At 36.2% G+C, this 26,089-nt stretch overlaps 1 protein-coding gene across 15 annotated transcripts in view; it reads right to left on the bottom strand.

The window, feature by feature from the left end:
- ADGRL2 (adhesion G protein-coupled receptor L2) overlaps window positions 1-26,089 on the bottom strand; it is a 181,909-nt gene that overhangs the window by 45,366 nt on the left and 110,454 nt on the right. For all 15 annotated transcript variants that reach the window (XM_065673669.1, XM_065673677.1, XM_065673676.1 and 12 more), the window contains exon 4: window positions 5,602-5,711. In XM_065673669.1, the coding sequence (XP_065529741.1) occupies window positions 5,602-5,711 (110 nt within the window). The remainder of the gene's footprint in view (window positions 1-5,601; window positions 5,712-26,089) is intronic.

The following is a 26,089-nucleotide window of genomic DNA, read 5'->3' as shown; positions in this document are numbered from 1 at the left end:
GAATTACGTCAAATTAAGACTTTCTCATAGTAAATTGAAAAAAAATAAGGAAAAAAAAAAGGTAGGTAAATCATAATGACTGTGTCAGGAAGAAAAAAAATTGATTTAATTGGCACTAGATTATACCTTATGTTATAATTAATGCAAGTATCACCCTTTATCATCCACTTTTCTTAAAGTTACCATGTTCTTGCTGTACCAGTATGGAAAGTGGATGGGAACTGTTTTCACTAGTACAGACCAAGGCTCAATGGCATACACAGACAGCTGAAAATGTAGAGCTACTCCTGCATTTTCATCTTAGACTTTTAGTGAGTACGCATTAACGTTCCAGAGCTTTTAACTGGTGTGCAGCAGTGCGCTAGGTCATTTCAGTCCAAAAAAAAATCACATCAACTTGTTTAGAACTTTAAGAAGTGGTGAGGCTGAAAAAGGAGGTGCCTCGATTAAAAATAAAGGAACAAAACAAATCATCAGGTATATAGAGAAAGCAATTAGGAGCAGAGAAAACAAAACACAACCAAAGCAATGAATGAAACAGACCAGGAAACCCTGTAACCATGGCATGCTATGGAGAGGGTTCTGGAAGCCAGGCAAGATGACACTTGATTAACGAGAATTTACCCAAGGGTGAGAGAAAGAGAGGGAAAAAGAGACAAAGAGAAAGGGAGAGAAAAAAAGCAAGGGAGTCTTCCCTCCAGCCCAAGTATTTCAGACACTATACCCCGCCACCTACTTCAAGCAGCCAAGTCACTTTATTGCAAACAGTCGACTTCTTTATGAGGTGTACTTATGAGATCCTGCTGATTATCATAATATAAGAGTGTTGTGGGAAGGGGAAGGGAAGAGGTTAACATCCATAAGGCACATAACAAGGAGCTGGGGTTTGGACTGTATACGTTATTTACCTTTTTGCTCCACTTCTATTTTAAGCATCGGAAGAAAAATAAAAAAGTGCAAGGAAAAAAGAAAGAAGATTAACATAAATTGACTATTAATCTAAAGATTAAATTAGTAACAGACGCTAAATATAGGGAGAATAAGAACTGCACTATATTGGATAAAGAGAAACAGACAACAGGAAAACCTAGCAGGAGAGAGATTCTACGGTTACACAAGTGAACATGGATCAATCATTCTAGTAGATTAAGGAGGCAATACAGATATGTTGGCATGTAGTTTCACTTAGTGAGCCTGAATAAATAATAAATGACTTTACTAATGCATGCTATATATATTCTTCTTCTTTTCAAAGTATAATGCTATCAAGTTGGTTTTTAAGTGCCACACTGATATATTATTATCATATATGTGTGAGTGCACATATACATATTATATTGATTAATTATAAGTGCAAAATGCAGCATATTATTTATATAGATTGTATGCGTGCTTATTAAACCTTCTCCCATCTTTGCCCCAGACACCCCTCTGCTTCTCTTTCTTGTAAAGAAATCTGCTTGCATCCTTTGGCTCTCCTTAGGTTTTATTTTATTTGTTTTCCTGAATGTTAATCTTGAGAACTTTTGCCACTTCTTAGTCTATGACTGTAAAATCACACTAGAAGGAATAAGCAAAAACATCTAGAAAAAAGAAGCAAAAGCACAGTAAGCAAGAGGAAAAGAGAAGAGAAAATTAACATTTAGCTCATTCAGATACTCTCCAGCACCATCGATTAAGCTTGAAACAGCAAGCTAGTATGCAAGGACAGTCATACTAAATGTGTAAACAAATATGCATCCCACCACATGGTATATGGAAAATACAAAATGAACCTGATTAACACAGTTATATTACTATTGCAATTTTTCCCAAAGGAAGTTTTAAGGAACATGTTACAGGAAATCATATAGCTGAAGTCCAGCTAGCAAATAGCTTTCCAATAATTATTTGCAATAAACTCTATTTCATATACTCAGTAGACTTTGAAGTAGGCTCCCTTAGTTTCATAAAATGATCTGGAAAATGACGGATGTACCAATCTGTGTAACAGTAGTTGCCGATACCAAGGAAATGTATCAAAACTATTTGCACAGCTATTACATTTTCAGTATTATCCTTCGGAATGTATTTGCGTGTTTTATACAAAGTTTTGGATTTTCAGTTTCATTTAACAAAATTACATATGATTATTTTGAGAGAATGGTATTGGCTGAGCTGATCTGGTGTTTCTTCAGGGAACAATTCCAAAACTTTATGAGGGAGTGGGAGGGGGTTAATATTCTCAAAATTAGCAGTAGTTTTCCTAGCCTTTGTTCATTTATACATCTTTAGGTAAAATACTTTTTCTTCTGCAATTTGTAATTCTTGAGTTATCCAAGTAAACAGAAGATGAATTCTGAGGTGAATTCCTGGGTTTCACAATCAGTGTTAATGACTTTGAGATGATTCTGTTTGTGAACTTCTATGCATGAGTTTATTCCTCGCCAAAGCACAATATTGATATTTTACCTGCTTAGAATTAGTAATAGGAGAGGGGGAAGAAGATAGGGATACAAAAATCATTACTGGCATGTCTGCTCTGCATGCTTTGGTGTACAGCTGTACATTTTTCAGGGACAGATGGGCTTATTGAAATAAACAAATGCTGCAAAGTCCAATCAATACAGACAGAGAGAGAATAAAACACTTTAAAACAATTTCTATTGAATTCCTGAGACCAAAAAAGGCTTAAAATAAAAATGCACAGATGTACAAAATGGTACTTTTGATGTCCTTCTTTATAAAAGGGCTGACTTCTGTTATTCAGTCAAAGTGTCAACATACATTGTGCAGCGTAATTGACATAAATGTCAAGTATGGTAGTCTCAATTTCTTAGTAATTTAATCAATAATACCCTTACTTTAGGACAAAGCGATGCCTATCAAATTTGTTAAGAATTTTTGTTTTGTTGGAGATCCAATGGAGTATCATTGAGATAGCTAGAGGATTTTTTTGTCTACACTTTAAGATGCAAAAAAGGAAATTTTTAATTAAGTACTTTCTTATGAGGGTGACAAATGCAGAACCCAGAGAAAGCTCAATCAGTATGTATTATCAGCAAAGGAACTATGTATTTCTGGAGCCCAGCAACACACAAAGGAGCTCATAAACTGCATTTTGTACAATGGTGACACCAACTCCAGTATGTAAGAACTCCCAACTTCCACCACAAAACCTCGTATGATTGCTATTTGTAATCTCTCATGGACTGAAATGTACCACAGTGAGACACAGTAAAATTTGCAGTCTTGCAGTAACTGAAGGTGAAGTTCAGAAAAAGTAAGAACCATCACTGAACTTTTGTTAGAAATGGTGTGATCACTAAAATCCCCCCTTCCTAGGCCCACAAAAGCCTATCCCATCTTCCTAACAAGTCTCTTACGCTGGCACAGCTGCTATTTGCAAACCTAATAATTTCAGTCTTTCCGTATGCTTAGATATGGAGCCCTGGAACAAGTAAGGGAGAAAAAAATCAGAGTTGGTAAACTGGAATTTATCAGGCATCAGAAAAAAGTGACTTGGAAAAATACTGGAATAGGCTTTGTGGGACAGGGAAGAAAGATGGTCAACAATCAAAATGGCTACTGAAGCACAATGTCGTTTGAAATCAAACTTCCAAACTGATCATAGCAACTGGTGACCTTTTTGATGACTTCTGGTAATGATGAGTGATGCCTCTTACAATTCTGGAATTTGGCATAATGTCATCACTGTACATGCTGCAGTTGACAAACTCAAAAACTTAAAGAGACTTTGAAGGACAAGAAGCATCCAGAATCCTGAATTATGATAGACACAGAATTACATAATTCAAAGGCTAGGCCAATGCAATTGACAGTAAACAAAAATAAACATTCAAAAAGTAGAATATCTACATGTTAGAACACAGGGTAGGCCGCGTTGTGGCACTATACTTCAGAAAACTGGAAAAGAAAAGGTTCCTGTAGATAGCAATACCCAATCGGTAGAACATATCCACACTTCTCTTCCTAAAACAGCATAAAAAATTATGTTTGAACATTATTTGCATTACATTTTTTCTCTACAAGCTAGCCTACTGGAACTGGAAACGTAATCTCTTGTCATGTGACTGACCTCATGGTTTGGAATCAGATGCACTGACCTCTTTCTGAGAATTTGGGAATGAAAATAATGCTAAAGTGAAAGTGATCTTTGTGGAACAAAACTTTGGTTAGACTGGGGTAAGACATCACTCCTCAAAAGTGGCACGAGAAGAACAGTTAAAACAAGCCACCGATACTACACACAGGAGGAATGGTACTAGGGATCACTGTATGCGGTAGGCTTCCAATCCTACAAATGGTACAGGAAAAAAAATCAGCAAGCAACCATTTCACAATGACACAGCAGAAATGAAGAAAAAAGAGATGATCTGTGTTTGGCCTTTAACAACAGTGAAGGTTCAGTGTGGTGAAGCAGTATAAAGTAGTGTTCTGGTTTAAGAAGTCTAAATTTTAAAGTTGTGCAGGAAACAGTATGGACAGTTTTGACATAGTTTTGCTTATGTCAGAACTCATTTCCACCCTTTTTTGGATATATACTGTCACCACAGTGTTTTTGCATCTCAGACTTGGCCTGTTTCCTGTACCAACAGAAAATGTGACTTTGGTTAAGGATTACTGCAGATCAAGAAATTCACACTTAATAGTAACTTCAGGGAATGATCAGTGCACTGCTCAAATTCCACTGCAAACACAGCTATTTCTCTGTTGAATTACAGGACGAGGGAGAAGTCACTGCAAAGAATGACCTTACAAGAAAGCAAATCCAGTTAAAAGTGTTGAATCTGCAGAACTCTTATAAACATGCATGCATGTCAATGAAAAAAAGCATTAGTTATTGCAAGGAAATAAGTATGTCTAAAGCTACTGAATTTTGGCAACAGAATATTGTACAAAACTTCAAATTTCTCTATCTCAGTATGATTCCAGTATTTGTTTTCAGTGAGAAATTCAATTTTGGCAGCTGATTCAAGGCACAACTTATATTTTTCCTTTATGTTAAAAGTAAACATTTCTTTCTCACTCTTTTCCCCATTGCTTTTAAGAACCAAGTTTAAGTAACTTATTAATTATCCACTCTGAATTTGCGTTCACTTATATGTGGTCCTGAAGCACAAAGTCATTTTAACATGTCCCCAGCCAGGTCATTTGCCTCCGAGTGTCACTGTTGGGTTTTGCTGTGCACCCAAATTCACCACAACAGCAGGTAGCCTTTCAAGTAGATCATGATTAAAATTGAAGTCAATTCCTCTGCTTTAGGAGTCTGTGAGCCAAGCCAATTTGTCAGCAACTGGTAGCGGGCAAAAGTACAAATTTCTATCTGGCCTATTGAATAGCTAATTTGAGTTTGTTTTCTGGAAAAACAGTAGCCTTAAAAGCCAAACACTTAAGAACACAGACAGACACTTGGCCAGCATCACACCATGGCTCCCTTCCACACTTCGTGAAGCTAATTGGAGGCCCTAGTCTGCAAGTGCTCTGCATGCATAATGGGTCTGTAGGCCATAAACATATGCTTCTTTTCCATGTAACAGCACTCCAGCTTTAATTGTGAGGGCCAGAGGAAGTGAGCAAGAATAAAAAGATTATACTTACTGTAAGGAACACATTCATACTGAACTTCTAGATATTTGTATGTTCCAGGACAAGGATCAGGAAATACATCTGATCCAGTAACTACTATACACTGTGTTCGGTTGTTGCACCTGTAATGGGAAAAGCAAGCAAGCTAATTAATTTAAAATTACATTTAATTTGCAAGTTCATACTAAGGTACTATATGCAGTGCTAACTCTCTTCACACTTGGGCAGTCTAATCCATAAGACAACAAAGTCAACTAATACTAGATCAGTCAAAATCCATAAATAAGGCTTAAAGACAGTATCTCATTTCAGGCTTTATAATTTTAAATTCGGAAATGAATGCTATCTCATATGTCACTTGTTGAAACTGATAAAGGTAGCTGTCCCAAATATAAACTGATTTGGTACTACTAGTCAACAAAATCAAAGCAAAATGCAAAGATACTATGAAACGAAAAAATGTGTAATTTTGAATAACATACAGTAACACAAATGAGCAATTCTTTCCATCTTTAGAGATACATATTCTCCTGAATGGTTTAACATCATAAGGAAATTATTTTTGTTGGAATAATTATTGTAGTCAAAGAGTATTAGCATTTCCACTAACTATTTTAGGAGGAGCAAGTGGTGGACTCTAAGCTTCCTCTATTAGGTTACATGAAGAGGTAAAGAATGACTGTCTGAGGAAATAGAAAAAAACAGTTAAAAAGAACGACTGCAAGGAAATTAATGAAAATGTATTTTAGAGGAGACTGGATGAGAAACATATATGACTCGCCTAACGATGGAAGTCAACATATATTGATAAAAAGAAAAGCTTTATTATAATGCCTCTAACCATAAGGGTCTACTGAATTTAATGTTTTTTGAAGTTTGGTTGGGTTTTTTTTAATAATAATAAATTTTATAGTAGCATTCCTTTTTACAGGGAAAAAAAAAAAAAAGTTTGGAAGTTAAAAGTGGAAAAACGATCACCTAACCCTGGAGAGATGGTCAAAATGTAATACAGAAAAAATTGTCAGAAGGAAATAGACAAAAAAAAAGAAAAGAGAAGGTCATGGAGTTTGGTGACTAAAAGAGAGAGAGAGTTTGGCTGATCTTCTCAGGGGTTAGTTTTGTCTGTCAGCAAACTGAATAACAGAAGTCTGAATTTTAGTAATAGTCTAGCCTTTGACTCCAGCTGTACATCAACTTCTCTACTGCACTGCTAGTTACCACACTCCCTAAATACCACATCCCAACCTAAAATAATCTATCTTGTATCAACAGCTTTCAACAGCTGTATGTTGCCAATAGGTATAAGAATAATTCACGCTACCTCATAAAAGGTAGAGCAAGCACATTTGACGAACTCTGATATATATCACTTTCCTTTTTATATACGAATCGAACTAGCACAGAGCTGGTCAGGACATGTTGTGCCTCTTGCTGAGAAAACGCGGGAACAACAACTCTTCTGACTTAATCAGTTACTTCTTTTTTTTTTTTTTTTTCCCTACTAATTTCCAGCCTCATAGGGCTCGTTAACTGCAGAACTACTTGGAAATAGCCAGGAATTTCTGTATATACGCACAACCATGGATACAGATAGATGGTGAGGAATTCAACCTGTCACCTCTGTGCTGCTTGTAGCAGTGACTTTCTGGAAAGCACAGGAGGCAGGTCCCCTGTACAGCTATCGCACAAGTAATGCTGCACTACTCCCAGTAGCACTATGACTCAGTGCAACAGCCTGCCCAGTATATTAGAGAGTCTGAAATGAGTATGACACATCCAATAGCTTTCAGACCGATGCTGGAGTGATGAAATGTGCACCCAACTTGCAGAGAAAATCACTGCACTGAATCTGTAATACTGAAAATGTACAATACAGCCACTTTTTGTATTCACACAGAGGTCAAAGTGCTGCTCTCGTGTGTCGTGTAGGAGGAGGCTGTAAAAGCAGGAGAATGCAATATGGTCCAAGCCTCATAGGTCAGTCTGTTCTGTTTGGGGGTTTTTTATGCCCCACATCTCAGGCCAGACTAGCCAGTATGAGAAAACTTCTAATGTAAGATTTTGTAATTAATTTATTTTTTTTTTGTTTCCTTAGTGCAAACCTTAAGCTAAAATCAAAATAATTCCCTTAAAATGACTGCACAGTGCATCATTCAGCATAGTAGTTTCCACAGCTTGGAGCTGTATGAAAATTTCATTTTTCACTTGACTGAGCGGCAATTAAGAGAGAAATATTGATTTGTTACAAAATAAAATGGATACGTATTGGGAGAAATTGCTTGAGAATGAAACTGATGAAGGTCATATTTAGCTGTGGGAAAAAAGTTCTATTAGAAGTATTTGTAAATTTTATTAAAAAGATGGACTCTTGTTTTCCTACAAAAAGCTGTTTTCTTCTTTTTCATTTTCCTCTAGTGAAAGACTCCTAACGTTGCCATCTGTAAGGAAACTGAGAAGAACTTTATGCTGGCTTGCACCAAAAGGATGCCTAATAATTCAGAACAAAATGCAGTATCTTTTTCTTTGTACAGTGCTAGTGTCCAACTTCAGACATTAAGTGGTGTTTACAGGAAACTGCTGACCTTCTAAAATATTCTGACTATTTTTGCATGCAAGATTTCACCCGCTGTGTATATGATCACCTTTTGCTTACCTTTGGCCAAAATGAAGGACACCCCGATTCCAAAACAATAAGCTGTGCCCTCTTCTGCAGTAAACAGCAGTGCTACAGAGCACACCACCACCTTACAGAAGTGCAATTACTTGGAAAACTAAATGAATAGAAGGATTTGTGCTTTAAATTGTAGGGCTTTTACATTCAAATCACTGATTTTGCTGCATTGCTGGTTGTGTTTTATAAAACCTGAGTAATTATAAGGTTCTGATTTTCATGTACTTCTAAGATTTTAAAGACACCTGATTAAGATAGATACATTTTCAGAAGTCAACATTAAGGTAACTGTTTGTTACATAGTTAGCCTGGCCATATTGCAATTCCAGTGAAACCTTCAAATAAAAAGAACAGCAACTACAGCAGCTGTCAACCCCAATTCATGGGTGACAGAGATGTAGAGTAAAAGGACTTTGCAGAGGTAGCTCTGAGACAAGTAATTCAGGGAATTTACACTCCTGCAATTTATTCTCTGGATAAATGAAAGTCTTCTGTCTGCTGCATTCTTTTTTTCCTCTGTAAAACCAGGGATACTGACTTCTGTATCAGTTATTGGCCTACAGTTCCGCTGCTGCCTGCAAAAACCATTCTATGAACTGATAAAGATTTCAGTTGAGCTTCTTTAAGACAAGAAGCTCTGAATTCTGTCGTATATTGGACAAAAGATACTGCACTCTCCATAACATAGCACTAAACAGCATACTGTTCTACATGGCTACAGATCATCAAAGCTTCCACACTGCTGTAGCAGAGTTTCATAACTTTGAGAAACCTTTAGACTTGGAAACACTATACCCAAAGAAGAGGATATACACTGCTACAGCCTTCAACTCAATAATGTGACTTGCTTTCATTTCTTTTTGTAATGGGCAAACCCCTTCTGAGTGCAGCCACCTCATGAGATTCTCCAAAACAAGACTGTACTGGACATAATGTCCCTGATGATTTGCAAAACTGGCCTAGACACACCAGAGGGAAAAAATAAATTACAAACCTCAAAAACCTTAACTGGAAATAACTTGAAGTCCCTCATTCATTTTAACCAGTATTATTTTTCCTACACAATATACTGTCCGTTTGGTCAAACTATTTAAAAACTCCTTTAGAATTGCTCCAAGGAAGGCATGATACAAAACAGCTGATTTCTGCAAATTTAAGAAGTCAAATCACAAATACTCTAGTGTTTTAGTATCTGTAATCTAGAGTTTAAGTTTTCTGTAGGTTTTAAGCACCATTTAAGTGTTCTGTAATCTACTTAACTGCATACTTCCGTAGCATATGTTAAAATACGCAAATTCTCAGGTTTTTATGTACAGTCTTAAAATTCATACTATCTTACACTAAGAGAGATCTTCATGCTTAGGACGCAATATTCACAAAGATTTATGATACAATGACTTTGTCATTTACAAGATAAGGAAATAAAGCAGATCTGCAAAGAACTCTATACAAACTCAATAACTATTGATTTATGAAAGGTAATATATAAATTAAATTGGAAACTCTAGTTAGGAAAAGACTAACTGTAGCACTGAAGGGATGATAATTCAGGTTGTGCCAGCAACAGTAAGTTTTGCAAGGGAAAATGTAAGAAGAATCACTATTCTCATAAATGCAAGGAGCAATTGTGTAACTAACATTCATTTTTTCAGTAATTTAGTATGAATGTATGAATGAAGAAAGGTTACATTTTCATAATGCAGATGCATCACAGTAATCTAGAAATCAAATGGAGTGTTTAATTAACAGTTACAGTACAATGTCTGAACTCTTTTCACCTCAGGAAGAAGACTGTGCAAATGAGGAATGGCCCTTTCACATTTCAGAAGAATACAGAAAAAAAGGAAACTAAAGCAGTTCCAGCAGGGCTGTTAGCAAGTATCTTCTGTTCATGGCGCAGCCATGTCCCTGCTGCATCCCATCCCTTCTGTGCTCTTTAAGGAGAGCTGTACTTTCCACGATAATTTGTTTGCATTTAAACTCTAATCTTGACTTGTACAATTCCCAACAAATTGCTTTTGCTCTTTTTTTTTATTATCTTATGCTCATTATTGCACTTTTCCATGTGCAGTGTATGGAGATGAGATTCCATGTGCAACCTATTGTGTGAGGTGTTTTAATCAATAATCTTGTTCTGCTGATTAAGCAGAGGCTTCTGTTTTGGCAAGATAACATTAGTTTCTCCTGTCATGCTCCAAAAGCTACTGGGAATCTTCAGCAGATCATTAGATATGCTACAATAAAGCTTTGGTGCATTCTCTTTTCTTTCTTAAATTACTTCTTCACTGTCCTATCATTCCCCGTCACCGCTGGCACTGCATTATTATTACAGCTCCCCGGAAACTTGCACTAGAGCTATGTCTCCAGGCCATAGGATGCCGTTTTCAATTGAAGCTTCTGCTTGAAAATATAAATTAAGAAAATTTCATTATCTCCTGCCAAGGGCCATTATTCACCACTGTTCTAAGGAAGATTAAAAATGCAAAAATCTATGGACTTGAACAAATACTCCAGAACTAAAATGAAAAACACAGTGTATCTTGACTGGACCAGAAGTGAAGTACTGGATGGAATCTGAGAAGCAGATTCTGGGAAGATCTTAGCATTATATGGATCAGACTGACTGACTGAGGGAAGAGGTGATCTTTCCAGGTAGAAGTCACATCAGTCACATAAAGTCACATACAGTTCCTTTCCAAGAGGTTCTTTCAAGTTTTCAGAATAAAGGTACGTAGGAAATAATGTCCACACGCCAATTTATCCTTCAAATGTCTTTCTTTTGTATATGTAACTTTGACACAGATAGTAACATAAAACAAATATTGTTTCTTTTGAAAAAGGATATTGGTTACCATCTAGCCAGAAATGGGCTATCAAAATAATTTTGGGTATTCCTAATGCTGCATTTCTGTGAATGCAGTGTTTCACTAAGTAAGGTAAAACTGCCAAGCACAGAAAACAGTCATGTGTACTTCACTTTAAAAAGAAAAAAAAACAGAAAAGAAACAGATACAGTATAAAGCCATGTTTAATAAAATTAATTTTAAATACAATTGTCAGTATGATGAAAAAAATCTATCTTGGTATGTTTTGAAACTTTTAAGCCAGATCTGACAATACTTCTCTTTCAGCATATTGATTAAATACTTAAAAGCTAGCATGATGACATGTTCCCTCATATTGCCTGCAGCAACCTGCTTAACCACCACTTGAAGCACGTAAACTCTTGAGTTGTAGCACACCACATACTCCATATGGTCTTCTTGTTCCTTATTCACCCTGGGTGAGCTGCAGTATAAGTAAAAAGAGATGGGAATGTGGGATGACTACACTTCGTGTATTGACTTTTAACAACAGCTTATTTTAAATGGAAAAATTCCTGCATCTCTTTACCCAGAGTAAATGGCTGTCTTTACATATGTATTCCTAATGGTCTGCAACTGCTATGTGAGATGTGCTCCTCATTTTGTATCCATATTCACTAGACCTCCGCTACTGTTACTAAACTCAAAGTTACATATGTATGAAGATGTCAGATATTACTTAAATGCTATTATTAATCTGGACTCAGAAAATATGTACAAAAAATATATATCAAATAGCCAGAGAAAGGAGATTTTGTTTTAGGGGTGTATACATACATACATATGCACACACACATACCACAATAGATAAAATTATTTGAAGGAATGTATTTAAATTCTGAGTTTCAAATTCATCTCACAAGAAATACATGATTACATACTGAAACCTAATGATTTCACAAACTGGGCCTAACCAAACCCTGAAAAAAAGACCTGCTAAAAATACCCCAGCCTTGCTATAAATCCCTGATTTGAAACAGCATTGGCCATCCGTCGCTGCAATATCCATATAGCTCAGGGAACTGGAGCAGTAGCAGCACAACCCTACCCATGCAGGGAGTGAGAACATGCATCCCTACAGAGACCTGCTTCCTTGAAGACAGACATATAATCCTACCAACTGGCTTTTCAAAAAGCCAGGATACCACATGGGCAATTTTACTTACTTATGATTAAGATTTTCTGAAAATTATTTTCAAGTTAGAATCCCTAACACTATTATGGGGAAACAAGCATGCAAAAGGAAGACAGCATCAATTTTACCTAGCTCAAAAGATTCACTGTGCTGTGATGGTTTTCGTAATCTAAGAAAAAAAAAGGGAGACACATGAGCACGTATGATGGCAGAATTTGGCCGTAAGAGTTGTGTCTAGATATTGGAGAACTTCCTGTGATGGCTCAAGCAGTAAGGCATGCTATAACTTGGTTTGAAAACTCACAACCCAACCCTGGGATTTTTTATGCACTTGGCAATGTGACCACTACAGCAATAAACCTGGTGGCTTCAGATGAAAAATATTCTGGGGAAAAAAAAATGAGAAAATAGTTTCTATTTTCTTTTAAATATAATACTGATGACTTGCTGAATCTTCCTAATTACTGAGTAAACACGACATAAGCAAGCTAAATAGTGTATAATTAATATTGCACAAGAAGTTGCACCACACCATTGTTTCCATTTGCCCAATAAATATGCAATAACATTTGTGTTTTCTTTATACAATATAATCTTGTGGGAGTCTAAGGGTACACATTAAGGATGAAAACTCCAAATAGACAATAAAACACAACAGAAAATCTGCTACTCCCACAGGCCATTTTTTAGGATTACCTGGTCTGATTCACTATCAATGAATGTGTATCACACTTGTATGGCAAAGTAATTTAATGGAGTACTTCTTGCTTTCAAACCTCTTCTTACAATTTTAATACATTTAGTTATGACCCATTTGCCTTTTAGCATTCATGTTCTCTAAGTTCATGGCAGTCATGAATTGCCTCACTTACTCGCACCTAAGCTAGCACAGTTATTTTTTTTCTTGTTATGATTCATCCTTGTTCCAGTACTTTGTTTACTGGCATATATGCTATTATTATGGGGTTATTAGTAATCTGAAACTGAAGCATTAGATAAAATAGGGAAGGGAAAAAATGGAAAGAAGGAAAAGTGCAGGTTCCAGTGGAATATTTATCTCCTGCCTTCTCTCAGTAATTTCGTAAGTGCTTTTATAATCCCATGTTTCTATCCCCACTACTTTCTGCCACATATATAAAAGTCCTACTAGAACTACCAGAGACTGTGAGATGATGACTGTAAAGCAAGGACAGGAAAACTAGGTATCAAAAGATGCAGTGAGGTGTGCAAAGTAAATGGAACAATCTCCTGTTGAGGTTTGCGTAGGTGCAAATCCAAACCTTTTAACAGTATGAAGCAAGAGAGACCTGCTTTTTAGAGAAAATGTTTCCAATGCAATCCTGCCTCAGGAAGAAGAAATGGTAATAAAGTAATATTCATAATCTTGTCATACTATTTATGTGCGTGTGTATTTGCAAGCAAAATGCAGCATGGGATTACCAGCAGTGTATGTCTTAGTGCACGAAGTAAGCCAAGCAGATCCGCACTGCTGAAAAGTAATCAGTTCAAAAGATCCAATTAAATGTTTCACCATTTAGACAAAATAAGTAGCCCGCAGCTATGCTTATTTACTAATGAAAACTTAGCAGTGTAGCATTGTAATATCTGAGCAATTTACACAGATTATTCACACTCAAAGAATAAGCATGAGTGCAGCATCTCGCCTTGTGAGTTGAGGAGGTTTCAGGGGAGAAACATAGGGTTGGGTAATAATATCAGAGCTTTATGAAGGAGCATTTATTTCTCAGGCACAGTACTAGAGTAAAGCGTATAGAAAATCCAAGTGAAAATCCTGAAGCACAGTGTCTGATCCTTAGATATAACACTGCAACAGACTTGCAGAAGAAGAGACTCCCAGATAGAGAACATAGGATAAAAGTAAAAACCCTTTAACACTTTTTGTTGCAGCACTGTTGATCTTTTTTATCCATGGCTTGGCATGCAGCATATTCATAGTGTAGTTAAAAGGTATGTAACTTAAATCAGTTTCTGAGTCACTATTAAATGAGTAAGTTAAGGAATTACAATATTGAAAACATACAGCTTTGTCCTTTATGTTAATTTGCACAGCTCTTAAATACATTCTAAAAAATCGCCCACTTATATTACTAAAATGAGGTATTTCAAATGGCAGGTGTGATTTTTACTGCAAATTCTGAAATGTAGAAGCCTTGGTATACTTTTAATATTCACGCTTCAACTGGATCTCCAGCTCAGGTCAACGAAAATTCAGTTTGGCTCACTATGGGTCTCCTGAGTTTAGCACAGCTCTTCTGTTTGCAGAAATGCCTATTCAACATAAATGTGCCTTAGCTCTAATAGGAAATTAAGACTTACTAATGTACAGAATTGGCTGTTTAGGCAACATGATTTCATAGGGCCCTTTGGTTTCTCTCCACAATGGACAGGATGAAGAAAATTTCAAACGGGGGTGTGGTGGGAGTAACCCTACCTGAACTTCTAACACATGCATTCTCCTTGAATAATTAAAAATATTATAGCCTGTATCAATTAGGAGCAATTATTTATAAAAATGTTCACCTATTGCAGTTTGCATATACAGAAACGATCACATTTTTAACAAGGGAAATGGGAAATCGCTATGGGATGCCCTACTTAGATTAAATTAGCAAGAAACTTGTTATCAGACCATATAAAAGATACACCATAATAAGACATGACCTTGCAGAACCTTGGAGCCAATCTGTGATTTTTCCCCCTGTAACCCTCCCTAATTATCTGCAAAGTTACAGACCCTTTTGTGACAGGTTATTTTTCTGTGAATAGTGAGGGGTTTTGGGCTTTTAAATATTTAATTAGTCTTCTGATATGCGAATTGTTGCACATGCCAACTGCTTCGATTTTCAAACTGTGTTCATCCTAATTATGTTCAGATTTAGATTGGTCATCCCAAACCTCTCACTCTTGTAATTATTTACTCCTTAAAGATCATTCAGTGGAGAAATATTTTTCACCCTTATGGCTCTTTCTTTCCACAAATGGCTTTTCTGGTCCGTTAATTACCCACTCAGAGGATTAGAGTTTGTAATAATGCAAGAGATCCTGCATGTAAGATGAGTTTTACAGGGTGAAAAAGAATAAATTGTTTTTTGTAAACTTGCCTCAGGGAATATCCCCTTTTTGGGTTATAATTTTCATGAACAGAGGCCATGTGCCCACTGCTGCGTATCTACCAATTCCACAGGGCTATGGAGTGACTCATTTCTATGGCTCAACAGAGCTCAAAGCAAAATGCTGAGCAAGAAGCCAAAAGACAACTTGGTTATTTTACAAGATATAAAAGCGCAATCTGCTAGCAAGGTGGTTTCTCATATTTTTTAATGCACATTTCATGGCTTTAAAGTTACATATATTTAACCAATAACTAGAATAAAATTACAACTTTTCTTATCTGCTGATTTTTTCCAGAAGTGCTGTCCCTTGGTAGGTCTTTAATCAACTCTGTAACAGTGGTGTCATTTCCTATTAAAATGTGTCTGAGAGCCCTCACTACAAGTACTTTCTTTTCTTCTGAGAGGAACGCTTGTCACAAAAGCACTGTTATTCATTACCCACAGTGAAGTCTGGATCTAATTATCATCCGGAAAGCTCACAGGGCTTCCAGGTATAGGACCTCCCCTGCAAAAGTATCCTTCTGCTCTAACTTGGAAAGCACAATCCCACTTTCTTCTTTGCATTTTGAATTCAAAGGATTAAATCACTGGTTAGAGCTGCACACTCTGCTGGAACTGCAGGTTTAAGCCCAGCAAAGTTTAGGGGGCTGCTTTCATTTGCTTGTTTTTATATCTGCAAAAATCCTGTGTATTCTGCGGTTGGTTTTGATGCAAGTCAAGCAGATTCCCCCCTTTAAGAAACAAATCAGAAAATACACTGGCTCGATTCTGTCAACGCACAGATAATCTTCAATTGTGTCAAAAACATTCATGATCTAATCCTTTTATCAAACCGTCTACCACTGAAGGAGTCTCATGTGCCTGCACAATTAAAAACCCCATGTTAGCCATACATAATACTGTATTACATTTGATGCAAATCCTTTTCTATTGAAATAAGCACTGGACTGACAGCAGGAAGTGGCTGATAAGAAAGCAACAAGGCATTGCTGATGGCATTCATGATAACTGAGCACTAACTCATATGTGTTCTGTCTACAGTACATTACCCAAAGTGCTCCTGTTTTAAATGTGACTCCAGGAGGTGTTTTTTTGCTGTATTTCTGTCACAAAGGCGGCAAAATTATCTAAGAAAGCTAAATATACAAAGAAAATGTTTTTCATCCCCACCAGTGATGCTGGCACTAGAATAATATACTGAAGAGAGTATTTGTGCTACTACATCCTAGATGAGAAAACACCTACACCGTCATGAGTTTGAGGTCCCTTCCAACCCTTGGGATTCTGTGATTCTGTGTGATTCTATGAGTGTAGTAGTACAGTTGAGTTCAATGCTGTGAAGAAATTCAGCAAACAGGGAAAGATTATAAGCTCAGAACTGTAATGTTATTGCTACACTTAAAACTCAGCCAAACTGAATGTATTAATTAGAGGAAAAGGCGCACAAAGTCTTGCGTTATGGTGAAACAACGATTTTACATTGCTGGAAGATTGTGTGTATACATACATTTCCAATTTGCTCCATCATACACATCAAGAAACAAGGTATCTTGAGAACCAATGAACAGTGAGAAGCAATGAACAGTAAGGTTAAAGATCACGGATTACTACTCAGAAAGGAATATAAATGCCTTTGTACATACAATGACAAAACATGTATCTTGCCAGATAAAACATACAGCTCAGTGTCTTTAAGAAGTAATTAAGAAGTTCCTCCAGGGTGCTGGAACTGTATTACTTTGGTCATTTCATTTCCTCAATGAAATAATTCTGCTGCCTAATTTCTTTTCTTCTGTTTTGTGTGTGTGTGTGTGTGTGTGTTAGAAGAAACTGAAATTCAAAGGTTCTGATAGCTATCATGTTACAGTGAAAACCTGGTGAAAAAAAGAAAAAAAGGCTTTCAATAGTAAATTTGTAGTAAAGATTCTGCACTGCAAGTGTATTATAAAGCTGGTTTGACATGCATGAACACTTCTTCCCCATTGATGTGTCTACAGCAGGCTAAAAATATACTGAATACTGAGTATTCGGTCTATGTAACACTCTTAAGACTGCATTAACTTCATTGCAGTAACTTGTTTTATAGGCTCAGTTCATCATGACCTATAAAATGTTAGGCTGAAGTGCTTTAAATATCTGCTAACACCATGTGCAAGCCTGGGAGTACAAGGCACTGTGCTGTGAAGCGGCAAAGACCGTACTCTTCAGAGAAAGTAGCACGCACTCTTATGTCACTGATATAAACAGGGTAAGCATGCTAAATAATGTATGAAACAGGCAGCCAATCTTTATATAAAACAGGAATTCTACTTTAGTTCTTTGCTTGATTTTATTTTACCAATATGAAATTGCTTCTTAAAACACATACAAGTTGTATGTAAAACACATACAAGTATCATATTAAACTGAAAAACATACATGCAAATTTCTTTCATTCACAGTTCTTATATGAAGGAAAAAAAAAATAAAGACCTCTTTTATTTGTGGCCACAGCATTTTTGCTAATTATTCTTCTCCACTATGTAGAAAATAAAATGTGAAGAGGGAAAAAGCAAAGAGGGAAATTGTCTTTCAGTAATCATGGCCCATTTATTAAGCAATTAGATTGCAATTTTATTATTAGAGAGAAAAAAAAAAAGAAATGTTGTAAAATACTGTTATTGCTTGTATCTTTGATCCTTAAACTTCTCTATTTCAACAACCTCATTAATGTCAAAATGCCATGAATATGGCCACCCCTTTTAGAATGTATACCCTGGGCACAGGCAGAATCTATGCAATTCCATAAAGTTTTTTCTTGTTGAATTCAACTAAAAAGCTTAATTGAGCCACAAAGGTCAGATGGTTCTTTTTTATCATAAGTAGAAGATTATTCTGTGGCAGAAGGAAATTTCCAGAATATGAGATCTGCTCATTTTTATACTACTCTGTAGCTACTTTTTAATTTTTAAACCCATGTTACTCTTCAATTCTTTTCCTCTCAGCTTCACTATAATAATCTTTAAATTCTATTTCCTTTGTGTTACTAATGAAAACTTTTCACTTTCATCGTTACTTCTGACTTTATAACACTAAAAAGTACTCATAATTTACTTACATATATTTAATTCATATTAATCTGTTCTAATTTACAATCTATACCCTGCTCTGCCCATCTTCATGTACCTTTTCCATGTCAGTTCTGTTTACTAAGTGATATTCAATGGGTCTCCTATCGTGCAATGAACCTTAACAGGCAGCTTTTAATTGCCTCGCATAGGAAACCACATCACTATTAATTCCAAGGCAACAGTAAAAAATAAAACTATTGCTTCTCAGACTCTAGAGCAATTAGACCTCTCGGCTATTTGGCTAACTCTGCTTCATGATACCCAGTGCAGTTAATTATATTTTTTGATGTTAATAGTCTCTGTCAGTTTCAAGCATAACTCCTCTTTGATGAATATTTAAATTATATTTGAATAAAAAAATAATCTTGGTTACATTTCATATTCAGCAGTCATCACAGCTTAATAAAGGTCTCCTCAGCAAGGGTTGAGATAAATGGCTATATGAACACATGTATAAAGTCCTAAATCAACTTACCAGATACTGTAGCTGTTTTGGCTAAGTATTATAGAGGATATAGTGGGGTGGGAGGAATTAATAGCCTTCAATTATTAAGGTATTATTCTATATGAAGTAAATTTGGCACAGAAATGTATAAGTAAATCAGAGGCTTTTAATAATAAAGTTCTGACAGTAACTGAACCAGGAACTTATCTGGGCTAGACTAGAAATTTGAAAACTATGTAGAATTCATACAAATTCATCCAAGAGAACACAAAATTCAACTGAAAAGTGTTGAAGGTTAAGCAATGTTGGCTGGGTCAAGTTCTCAAAAACATTAGTGAATTACCAAGAGAGGCAATTACATACCCAAAACATATTGTACATGATTAACTGTAGGTTAAGCAGTATGCACACCCTAGGAAAGTCCTTTTCGGAAATCGGGAAAAAAAACCCTCAAACCCCAATACAAAAACAAAACAAACAAGCTCCAACAAAACTAAATTAAGAAAAAAAAAACCAAAAACACCAAAAACCCCAAATCCTCCCCCCCACAAAAAAAAGCGAACAAGAAAATCACAGGCTGAAGCATGTATTTTGCATGATGCTCAAATATAGAGGAAACAGCATATAATACTTAAAATTTTATGTATACATATGTGTAGTTATTTATTTTCACCCACGAGCAGCAAGGAAAGACTGATGAATATGTATATACTATCCTGCCAGATATACACTGACTTAAAAAGAATTTGATGGAGGTTTTGCAAATAATAAAGGAAATAAACATAAGACACGAAAACACTAAATAAAATACCAAGCTACACCCTGCTAAAACAATGAATCCAATACTTTCTGAAGTAAACTAAATCTAAATTTTAAATGTCATTAGCTGGTGTCAAAGATCCTTTTGTTGTTTCCTTTGTAGCTTGCCCAATGCCATGACTATGGCAATGTGCATGTTAGGTGCTTGCACGTCTGTAACATAATATCTTCTGAGGAAAATAACAACAGAACACACTGCAAAATGATAATCAAGTTCCACTGACAGCTCTTTCACCTTACCTGACTGGTCAGAACCTTGTAATATGAAGATCTGTATTTAATTCATGAAATAATGCTGTAACAGAACAACCCCATTAATAAACCCCTATTTTTAATGAGTAAACTAGACCTACTACTTTCATATTAAGAATTAATGGTAGTGAAAATGCACAACGCTAGAATGCTTCTCAGTCATGGGTATTACTGTGTTTTTTTCTCCAATAAAGCCACGGACTATGGTATGCTTCATGAATATTCTGGGCTCTGTGATTATGCTTAGTTCATTAAAATAGGCTACGTGTGTTTCTGCTTTTCTTTTTCCTTTACGTTTGAGTTATAACTAGGTCTTGCAACTAACACAGAGAAAACGAAACAAAAATCCATTGGGCCATGGCCCAGCATAGTGAAAAGCTTAGTTTAAAAATAAAAAGCATTTTTAAGCTTCTGCTACATCAAAATACTCACGGGGATGCCTGCCGTACTAAGACCCACGTCTGTTTCAGATGGGTAGAAGCCTTCACTTTTAAAAGATGCTTAAAAAACACATCTAATGGTGATAATCTTTTTTAAATGCTTGTGAAGCAATTGTCAGCAAGCTGAACCAGAAACCACTGGAATGTCAAATCAAAAGAAGGACCTCATACATGAGATCGGCATCAGTACTACAGCAACTCTGATGTGCATAAATTCCAAGAATGTACCTTATCCACATCAGCCTCTGCTATCCTGTCATCAGCATCTGTATTTCTCTGACAGATATGCAAGCTCTTAATGACCGCAAAGTAGAAAAAGGCAGGGTGTATTCTCTTATTCTGAGACACTTTCCACTATGTAGTATCTTTAGCAAAGGGAGGCAATCTTCAGCTGCAGAAGGAAAAGCAAAGGAAAAAGCAAGCATAGCAGCAGGGGTCAGCAGAGCCCTTGTTTGAGCCTGGCAGACCCCCGAAGTAAAGTGCCGTTATCTCAATCACAGTCATTTGTGAATGGCAGAGGGTAAAATTCTGCCCGTGAAAACTGTTTTAAGTCACGTTAAGAAATGCAAATCTGAAGAGTGTTACAGTTTAAACACAGACTCAACGGTAGGCCCTGATGAAGCTATTTCTGAGGCACCACAATGCTTTGCAAGACTTTGTGGAAGTCTTGCAAAGGCTTGAATTCAGCTCTGCAGTGACCCCACAGCAGGCTTTGCCTTCTACCACCAAATACACCCGTTACGAAGTTTGTTTTTGGTGAGACCTTTTCACACCGATGAGTGAGATTAATCACTTACACGAGATTTATCCACCATCCACCCACGCCTGGAGTCCAGTAGAAGATTTTCTTTATTCACTCACATTGCGGAACAGACCAAACTTGTTTTCACTTGAAAGGACACTAATATGGTATGACAGTGTTTCCTCTGCAGACCTGACAGGCAGGAACAAGACAGGGGGCTTGAAAGATGTGTCTTTGTCAGAGGAGAACTCACTTTTTTTGTCTTTCAAAAATGTCCCATTCTGATTTACATATAGGATTTTTCAAAATAACATATTTGTTGGACATGCGAATAGATGGAAAAGAACGAGAATCCATTCTCCCACTCTTGTATTGGGAAGGATTAAGGAAAAAATAAAGTCTAAGGAGAAGGAATGGATACACTGCTGCTTTCGGCTTTCCCTTTATCACTCTGTGGGGCAGGAGGCATTTCACTTACATTTTGAAGACCCTCTGTTTAAGTGCAGCTGTCTTGCAGAAAGATGATGGACGTAACAGGTTAAGAGTATTGCCATGTGAGAAAAGTTCATGGTAACAAAAACCCAGGCATGAACTCTTCACTGGTGTCACAACAGACACAGTAATTGAAGGTACATGTGTTGTGTGTGCTATAGATAGGACAGGATGCGTGCAACAGAAAACACTCACTGCTATAGAGGATTTATTCCTCTTTTAATCACTTTATTTTTCTGCAGCAATGTTGTAAAAGGAAGGGTATTTTAAAAAACCGCAGTTCCTAAGTTCATCTATTATACCTAACATTTGTAATATTTATGCTTACATTTATACTGAGGTTTGCTTTACGCATATATAAAAAGCAAAACGATACTAATTAAATATGTTTAGTAACGATCACATAAAGATACAATTATAGTATAAATTGTAGATGAAAATAGAATTTCAAGGCCATTCCACTGCAGGATTCACGTAACCTCCTTTCTGTTGCAGATCAAAAATAAACTGAAACTGTGAGATCGTAGTTTCTTATGTGGATGCTTGCATGTGCTGCAAGATCTGTAGTTTAAAAGATTTTTAATTTTTCCTCTTTTTATGATTACAATGATTATGCTCTCAGTATCAGAAGACAGATCAGAAGTTCCTATTTAAAAATTCAAGGTATAGTAACCTTTATTAGGAGGAAAAAATGCTTTCCTTCTGAAGTTAACATGAAATTGTTTGTCAAGAGTAAATGCCTGAATTTTGCATCTAAGTAAATTATTTCACAGATTCAGAGTTAATAAGCTGTTATTTTCTTTAAATACAGAATGTTCATTTTTTACTACACCCCCCCCCAACATCTGTAACTGTAAATCACTCAAAAAACAAAGTATACAGAATGAGATGGACCTGACATTTTTTTAATACTGCATTTCTCAAAATTTAGAATTATATTATGGAAAATAATTATCTGCCACACTACAAAAGTATTTATTTAAATATATGGGCAAAATTATCATCTAATTGCACTGTACTGGATTCACAAAGATAGTTATATTGTCTAACCTTTAAGCTAATTGGAAACTTTTCTTAAAAAGTTTAGACCTAGGAAATATGATTCCTATTAAAAAAAGCCTGGTTTTAATTCAGAAGTGAAATGTCCCAGCATGCAAAAAATGCATTTCTGTAGCTTATTGTTCCACTATAAATTACATATATAACACGCCTCCGTCTTTGAAATGTACTGAAACGTATTTTAAGCATTTACAGGTACTTTTAAATATACGTTAGAAATGTACTGAAACGTATTTTAAGCATTTACAGGTACTTTTAAATATACGTTATTATTTTAAGCTAATAAAAAGAGAACTCCAAACACTATGCGGTATTTCTTTAATACTTAGTGCCTGTCCTGAGAAAACCGTATGGCCCATCCACCTGCAAGCGGTGGCTTTGAAGTTGACACTGGCGGCAGAAAGCCCTCATAAACACGTAGGCGGTTTGCATATAACTCACAAAATTCACCTGCAATCCACTTACAATGAAGTGGACTAGGTCGTAAGTAAATTTTATCATGTTAATTTTCAGACCTCTGCTGTGCCTATAAAGAGTGGTACTATTTAGCCTTATCAACTTCAAAGTCTTGTGACAGTTTTCTGGCTACAGCCACACTATCACACTTTATAAGCAAGCGACTACAGTAATTTCCTCAGGCTGCTTTGCATCTTCTGCTTCCCTGTTCATTTAATTTCTTTCTAAACAAAGAGGAAATGGAGGAGATTTGTCCCTGCTAAAGGACAGCAGAGCACCAAGGAGCCTGACTATTTTAAGATCTAAATTGCCTGAAACACAGGTCCTCTGCCACTCTCACTTACACTACTCCCTCACCAAATATTCCACTAATAAGCCTATTCCTAAACTCAACTTTAGCGTGTGGTAGGATCTCTCCAACTTGACTGTATGCAAACGCCGGGGTTAATTATCAGAGAAGTGTGAAAGGGGAGAGGGATTTTCTAAAGGTCTAGTCTCTTTCTTCAAAGCTTTAATTTTAACCATGCCAGTCTGAAGTTTACACGGAATCTAAATACATCTGAAAGACTTTATTCTGGAATAATTGGGATCTAATTTCAATCAGGGACTAAAAATTTAATAACTACTTTACAAAGGTAAAAGCAAAGCAATGAAGTCATTAGTGTTCTACTCAGGCTTCCTAGGAAAGCATTAAGTTAAAAATCTTTTGAGAACTGCAGAAAAGAAAGAAAAGGGAGGGAGAAAAGATCAAGTAGCAGTTTCTTCTGAGAAAGAGAAGCTGATGCACAGGTGGATACCAGCAAAGTTTGTGTGCTAGTATCTCAAATTCTCTGGAAGGGGAGCAGGGCATGTGATTACATGGCTCTGTGTTCAACTGGAAACCTCATCTTATTTTTCAATCTTCAGATTTCACAGTATTGATCTCATTAAGCTAGTGTTTTCACGCTGTAACTGCAGTAAATGTAGTTGCTGTGCAAAAGCTGTGGAGTAATGCTGCAAATGAACAATGAGTATTTAATAATTGCTGTGGAACTACATTTAACTGCAGGTCTAAACTGAATTGAGTGGTCAAACGCAGTGGTAGAAACACTGCTGGCTGAAGTGATAAAAATGTGTCATTAGTCCTTACAAGTAAACACTGTAGGATTTTAATTAGCAATCTAGAAACAACTGCTGCTTATTTGTAAAGGTATGGAAGAAAAGTTTTGCTTGCGATCAAATGTTCTAACAGATTTTTTTTTTTTTTCCCCACTCAGTTAAAAAAAATCCCCAATGAATCTCATAGTCCTTTCAGGCGAGATTTTTCTATGCAATTGCTGCCATCAAAATACAGCTGATGCAGTACTTTTAGATATCAGATTAAGGACATGTGCTGAGTACCAAATAACAGTTTGCCTTAGACAACAAAAAATTATGATCACTAATGGCGTTATAAATAAATGAGATGCAAGAACTTTAAATCTTTCATATGAAATTTGCAATGTTCTTCTACGCTTGCAATATAGCACAAATTAAGCAATTTTGAGAAAAGATTAAACAAGACAAGTGACAGCTTTTCTACTTTGGACTGAGAGAGAAAACTATGAAAGCAAACTTCTAAATTACTATAAATGCCAGAAAAAATAGAAAGCAAAGTGTCAAATGATCTTTGCCATTCATTCAGGCCACGAAGAAAAAAAGGAACAAAACCCAGAAATTCTCTCTGAGCACAGGTATTCTGAAACAATGTCAAAGATGTGATCACAACTTCATCTTAATCTGTTGAAAAAAAGGTAAGAGTGGAAGACTGGGGAACTTAAAAAATACTTTCTGCTACCATAAACTTATAGTTGATTAATTGGAAAGGGAGGATTGAAATTTCAGCTTTCCAGTAACAGTTTGATGTCACTTTAAGCAAGATTGTGCCTCTGTTATTTGTCTCTGACTACCTTAATCTGTATATTTGCCGTGAACATAAGGAGGACTTTGATCAAAACACAACATGCATTTTACACAACAAGGAAGTCTACAGAGAGGCACTACATTTACAAAAGCAATTGAAGGTGGTTTCAAAGGGAGTTGACAGATTAGAGGATGATGACACTGCTTCTGCAGTCTCAACGGAAATCTGGCTTGATCTAATTAACAGCAACGAACTAGAACCACAAAAAGATAATTCAAAAATGATTTAAAGAAGTTATATTACCTTTTTACTAGCATAGTGATGGAGCCTTTCCTTTACTGATCATAGAACAAGTCACAGGTTGAACACAGAACAAGAATAAAAAGGCCTGATATCCTTAATTTACCTCCAATGTTTGAAATTGAAGCCTGAGAGCTAGCCAAAATGTTTTACTACACAAGTAGAGAGAATCTATGTATTCCCATTAAAATGATAAAAAAAAAAATATAAGAGTCACACTCACGACAACTTTAGTCATTTGGGAAATCAAAATGGAAAACTATTTTTAAGATGTGACTGTACCTTACTGAGTGCTACCATGTTCCAACAGAAGACAGAGCATGGAGTACAGCATGAAGGACAACTTGCATATTTCATTTCAGACATCTGTGCACATGCACCAGAAAGCTCCCAGGTTACTCACATCCCCTTTACGTACAGATTCCTCACCCTATGAAAAATGCACTGGGAGGAAGACTTCCCACCAATCCTGAACTTACTCAGGCTTGTAGTTTAAGCCAGTAACAATGCCAGTGACCAATTTGTGCTGACACATCCACAACTGTCAGCACCAGGTGACTGCTGCCTTTATGCACCCTTGTAGCACAGAATTTCTGTGAATCTCAGTTCTGATGCACTTTTTGTACAAAAAACACTTACTGGAGCTTTCTGACTTGGGTTAGTGGCCCATTTGGCAGTACTAAGTTTATGGTTGGACTC

Source organism: Lathamus discolor, chromosome 3 (assembly GCF_037157495.1).
Source record: "Lathamus discolor isolate bLatDis1 chromosome 3, bLatDis1.hap1, whole genome shotgun sequence".
NCBI lineage: Eukaryota > Metazoa > Chordata > Aves > Psittaciformes > Psittacidae > Lathamus > Lathamus discolor.
This window is presented reverse-complemented; position numbering and strand designations above follow the sequence as displayed.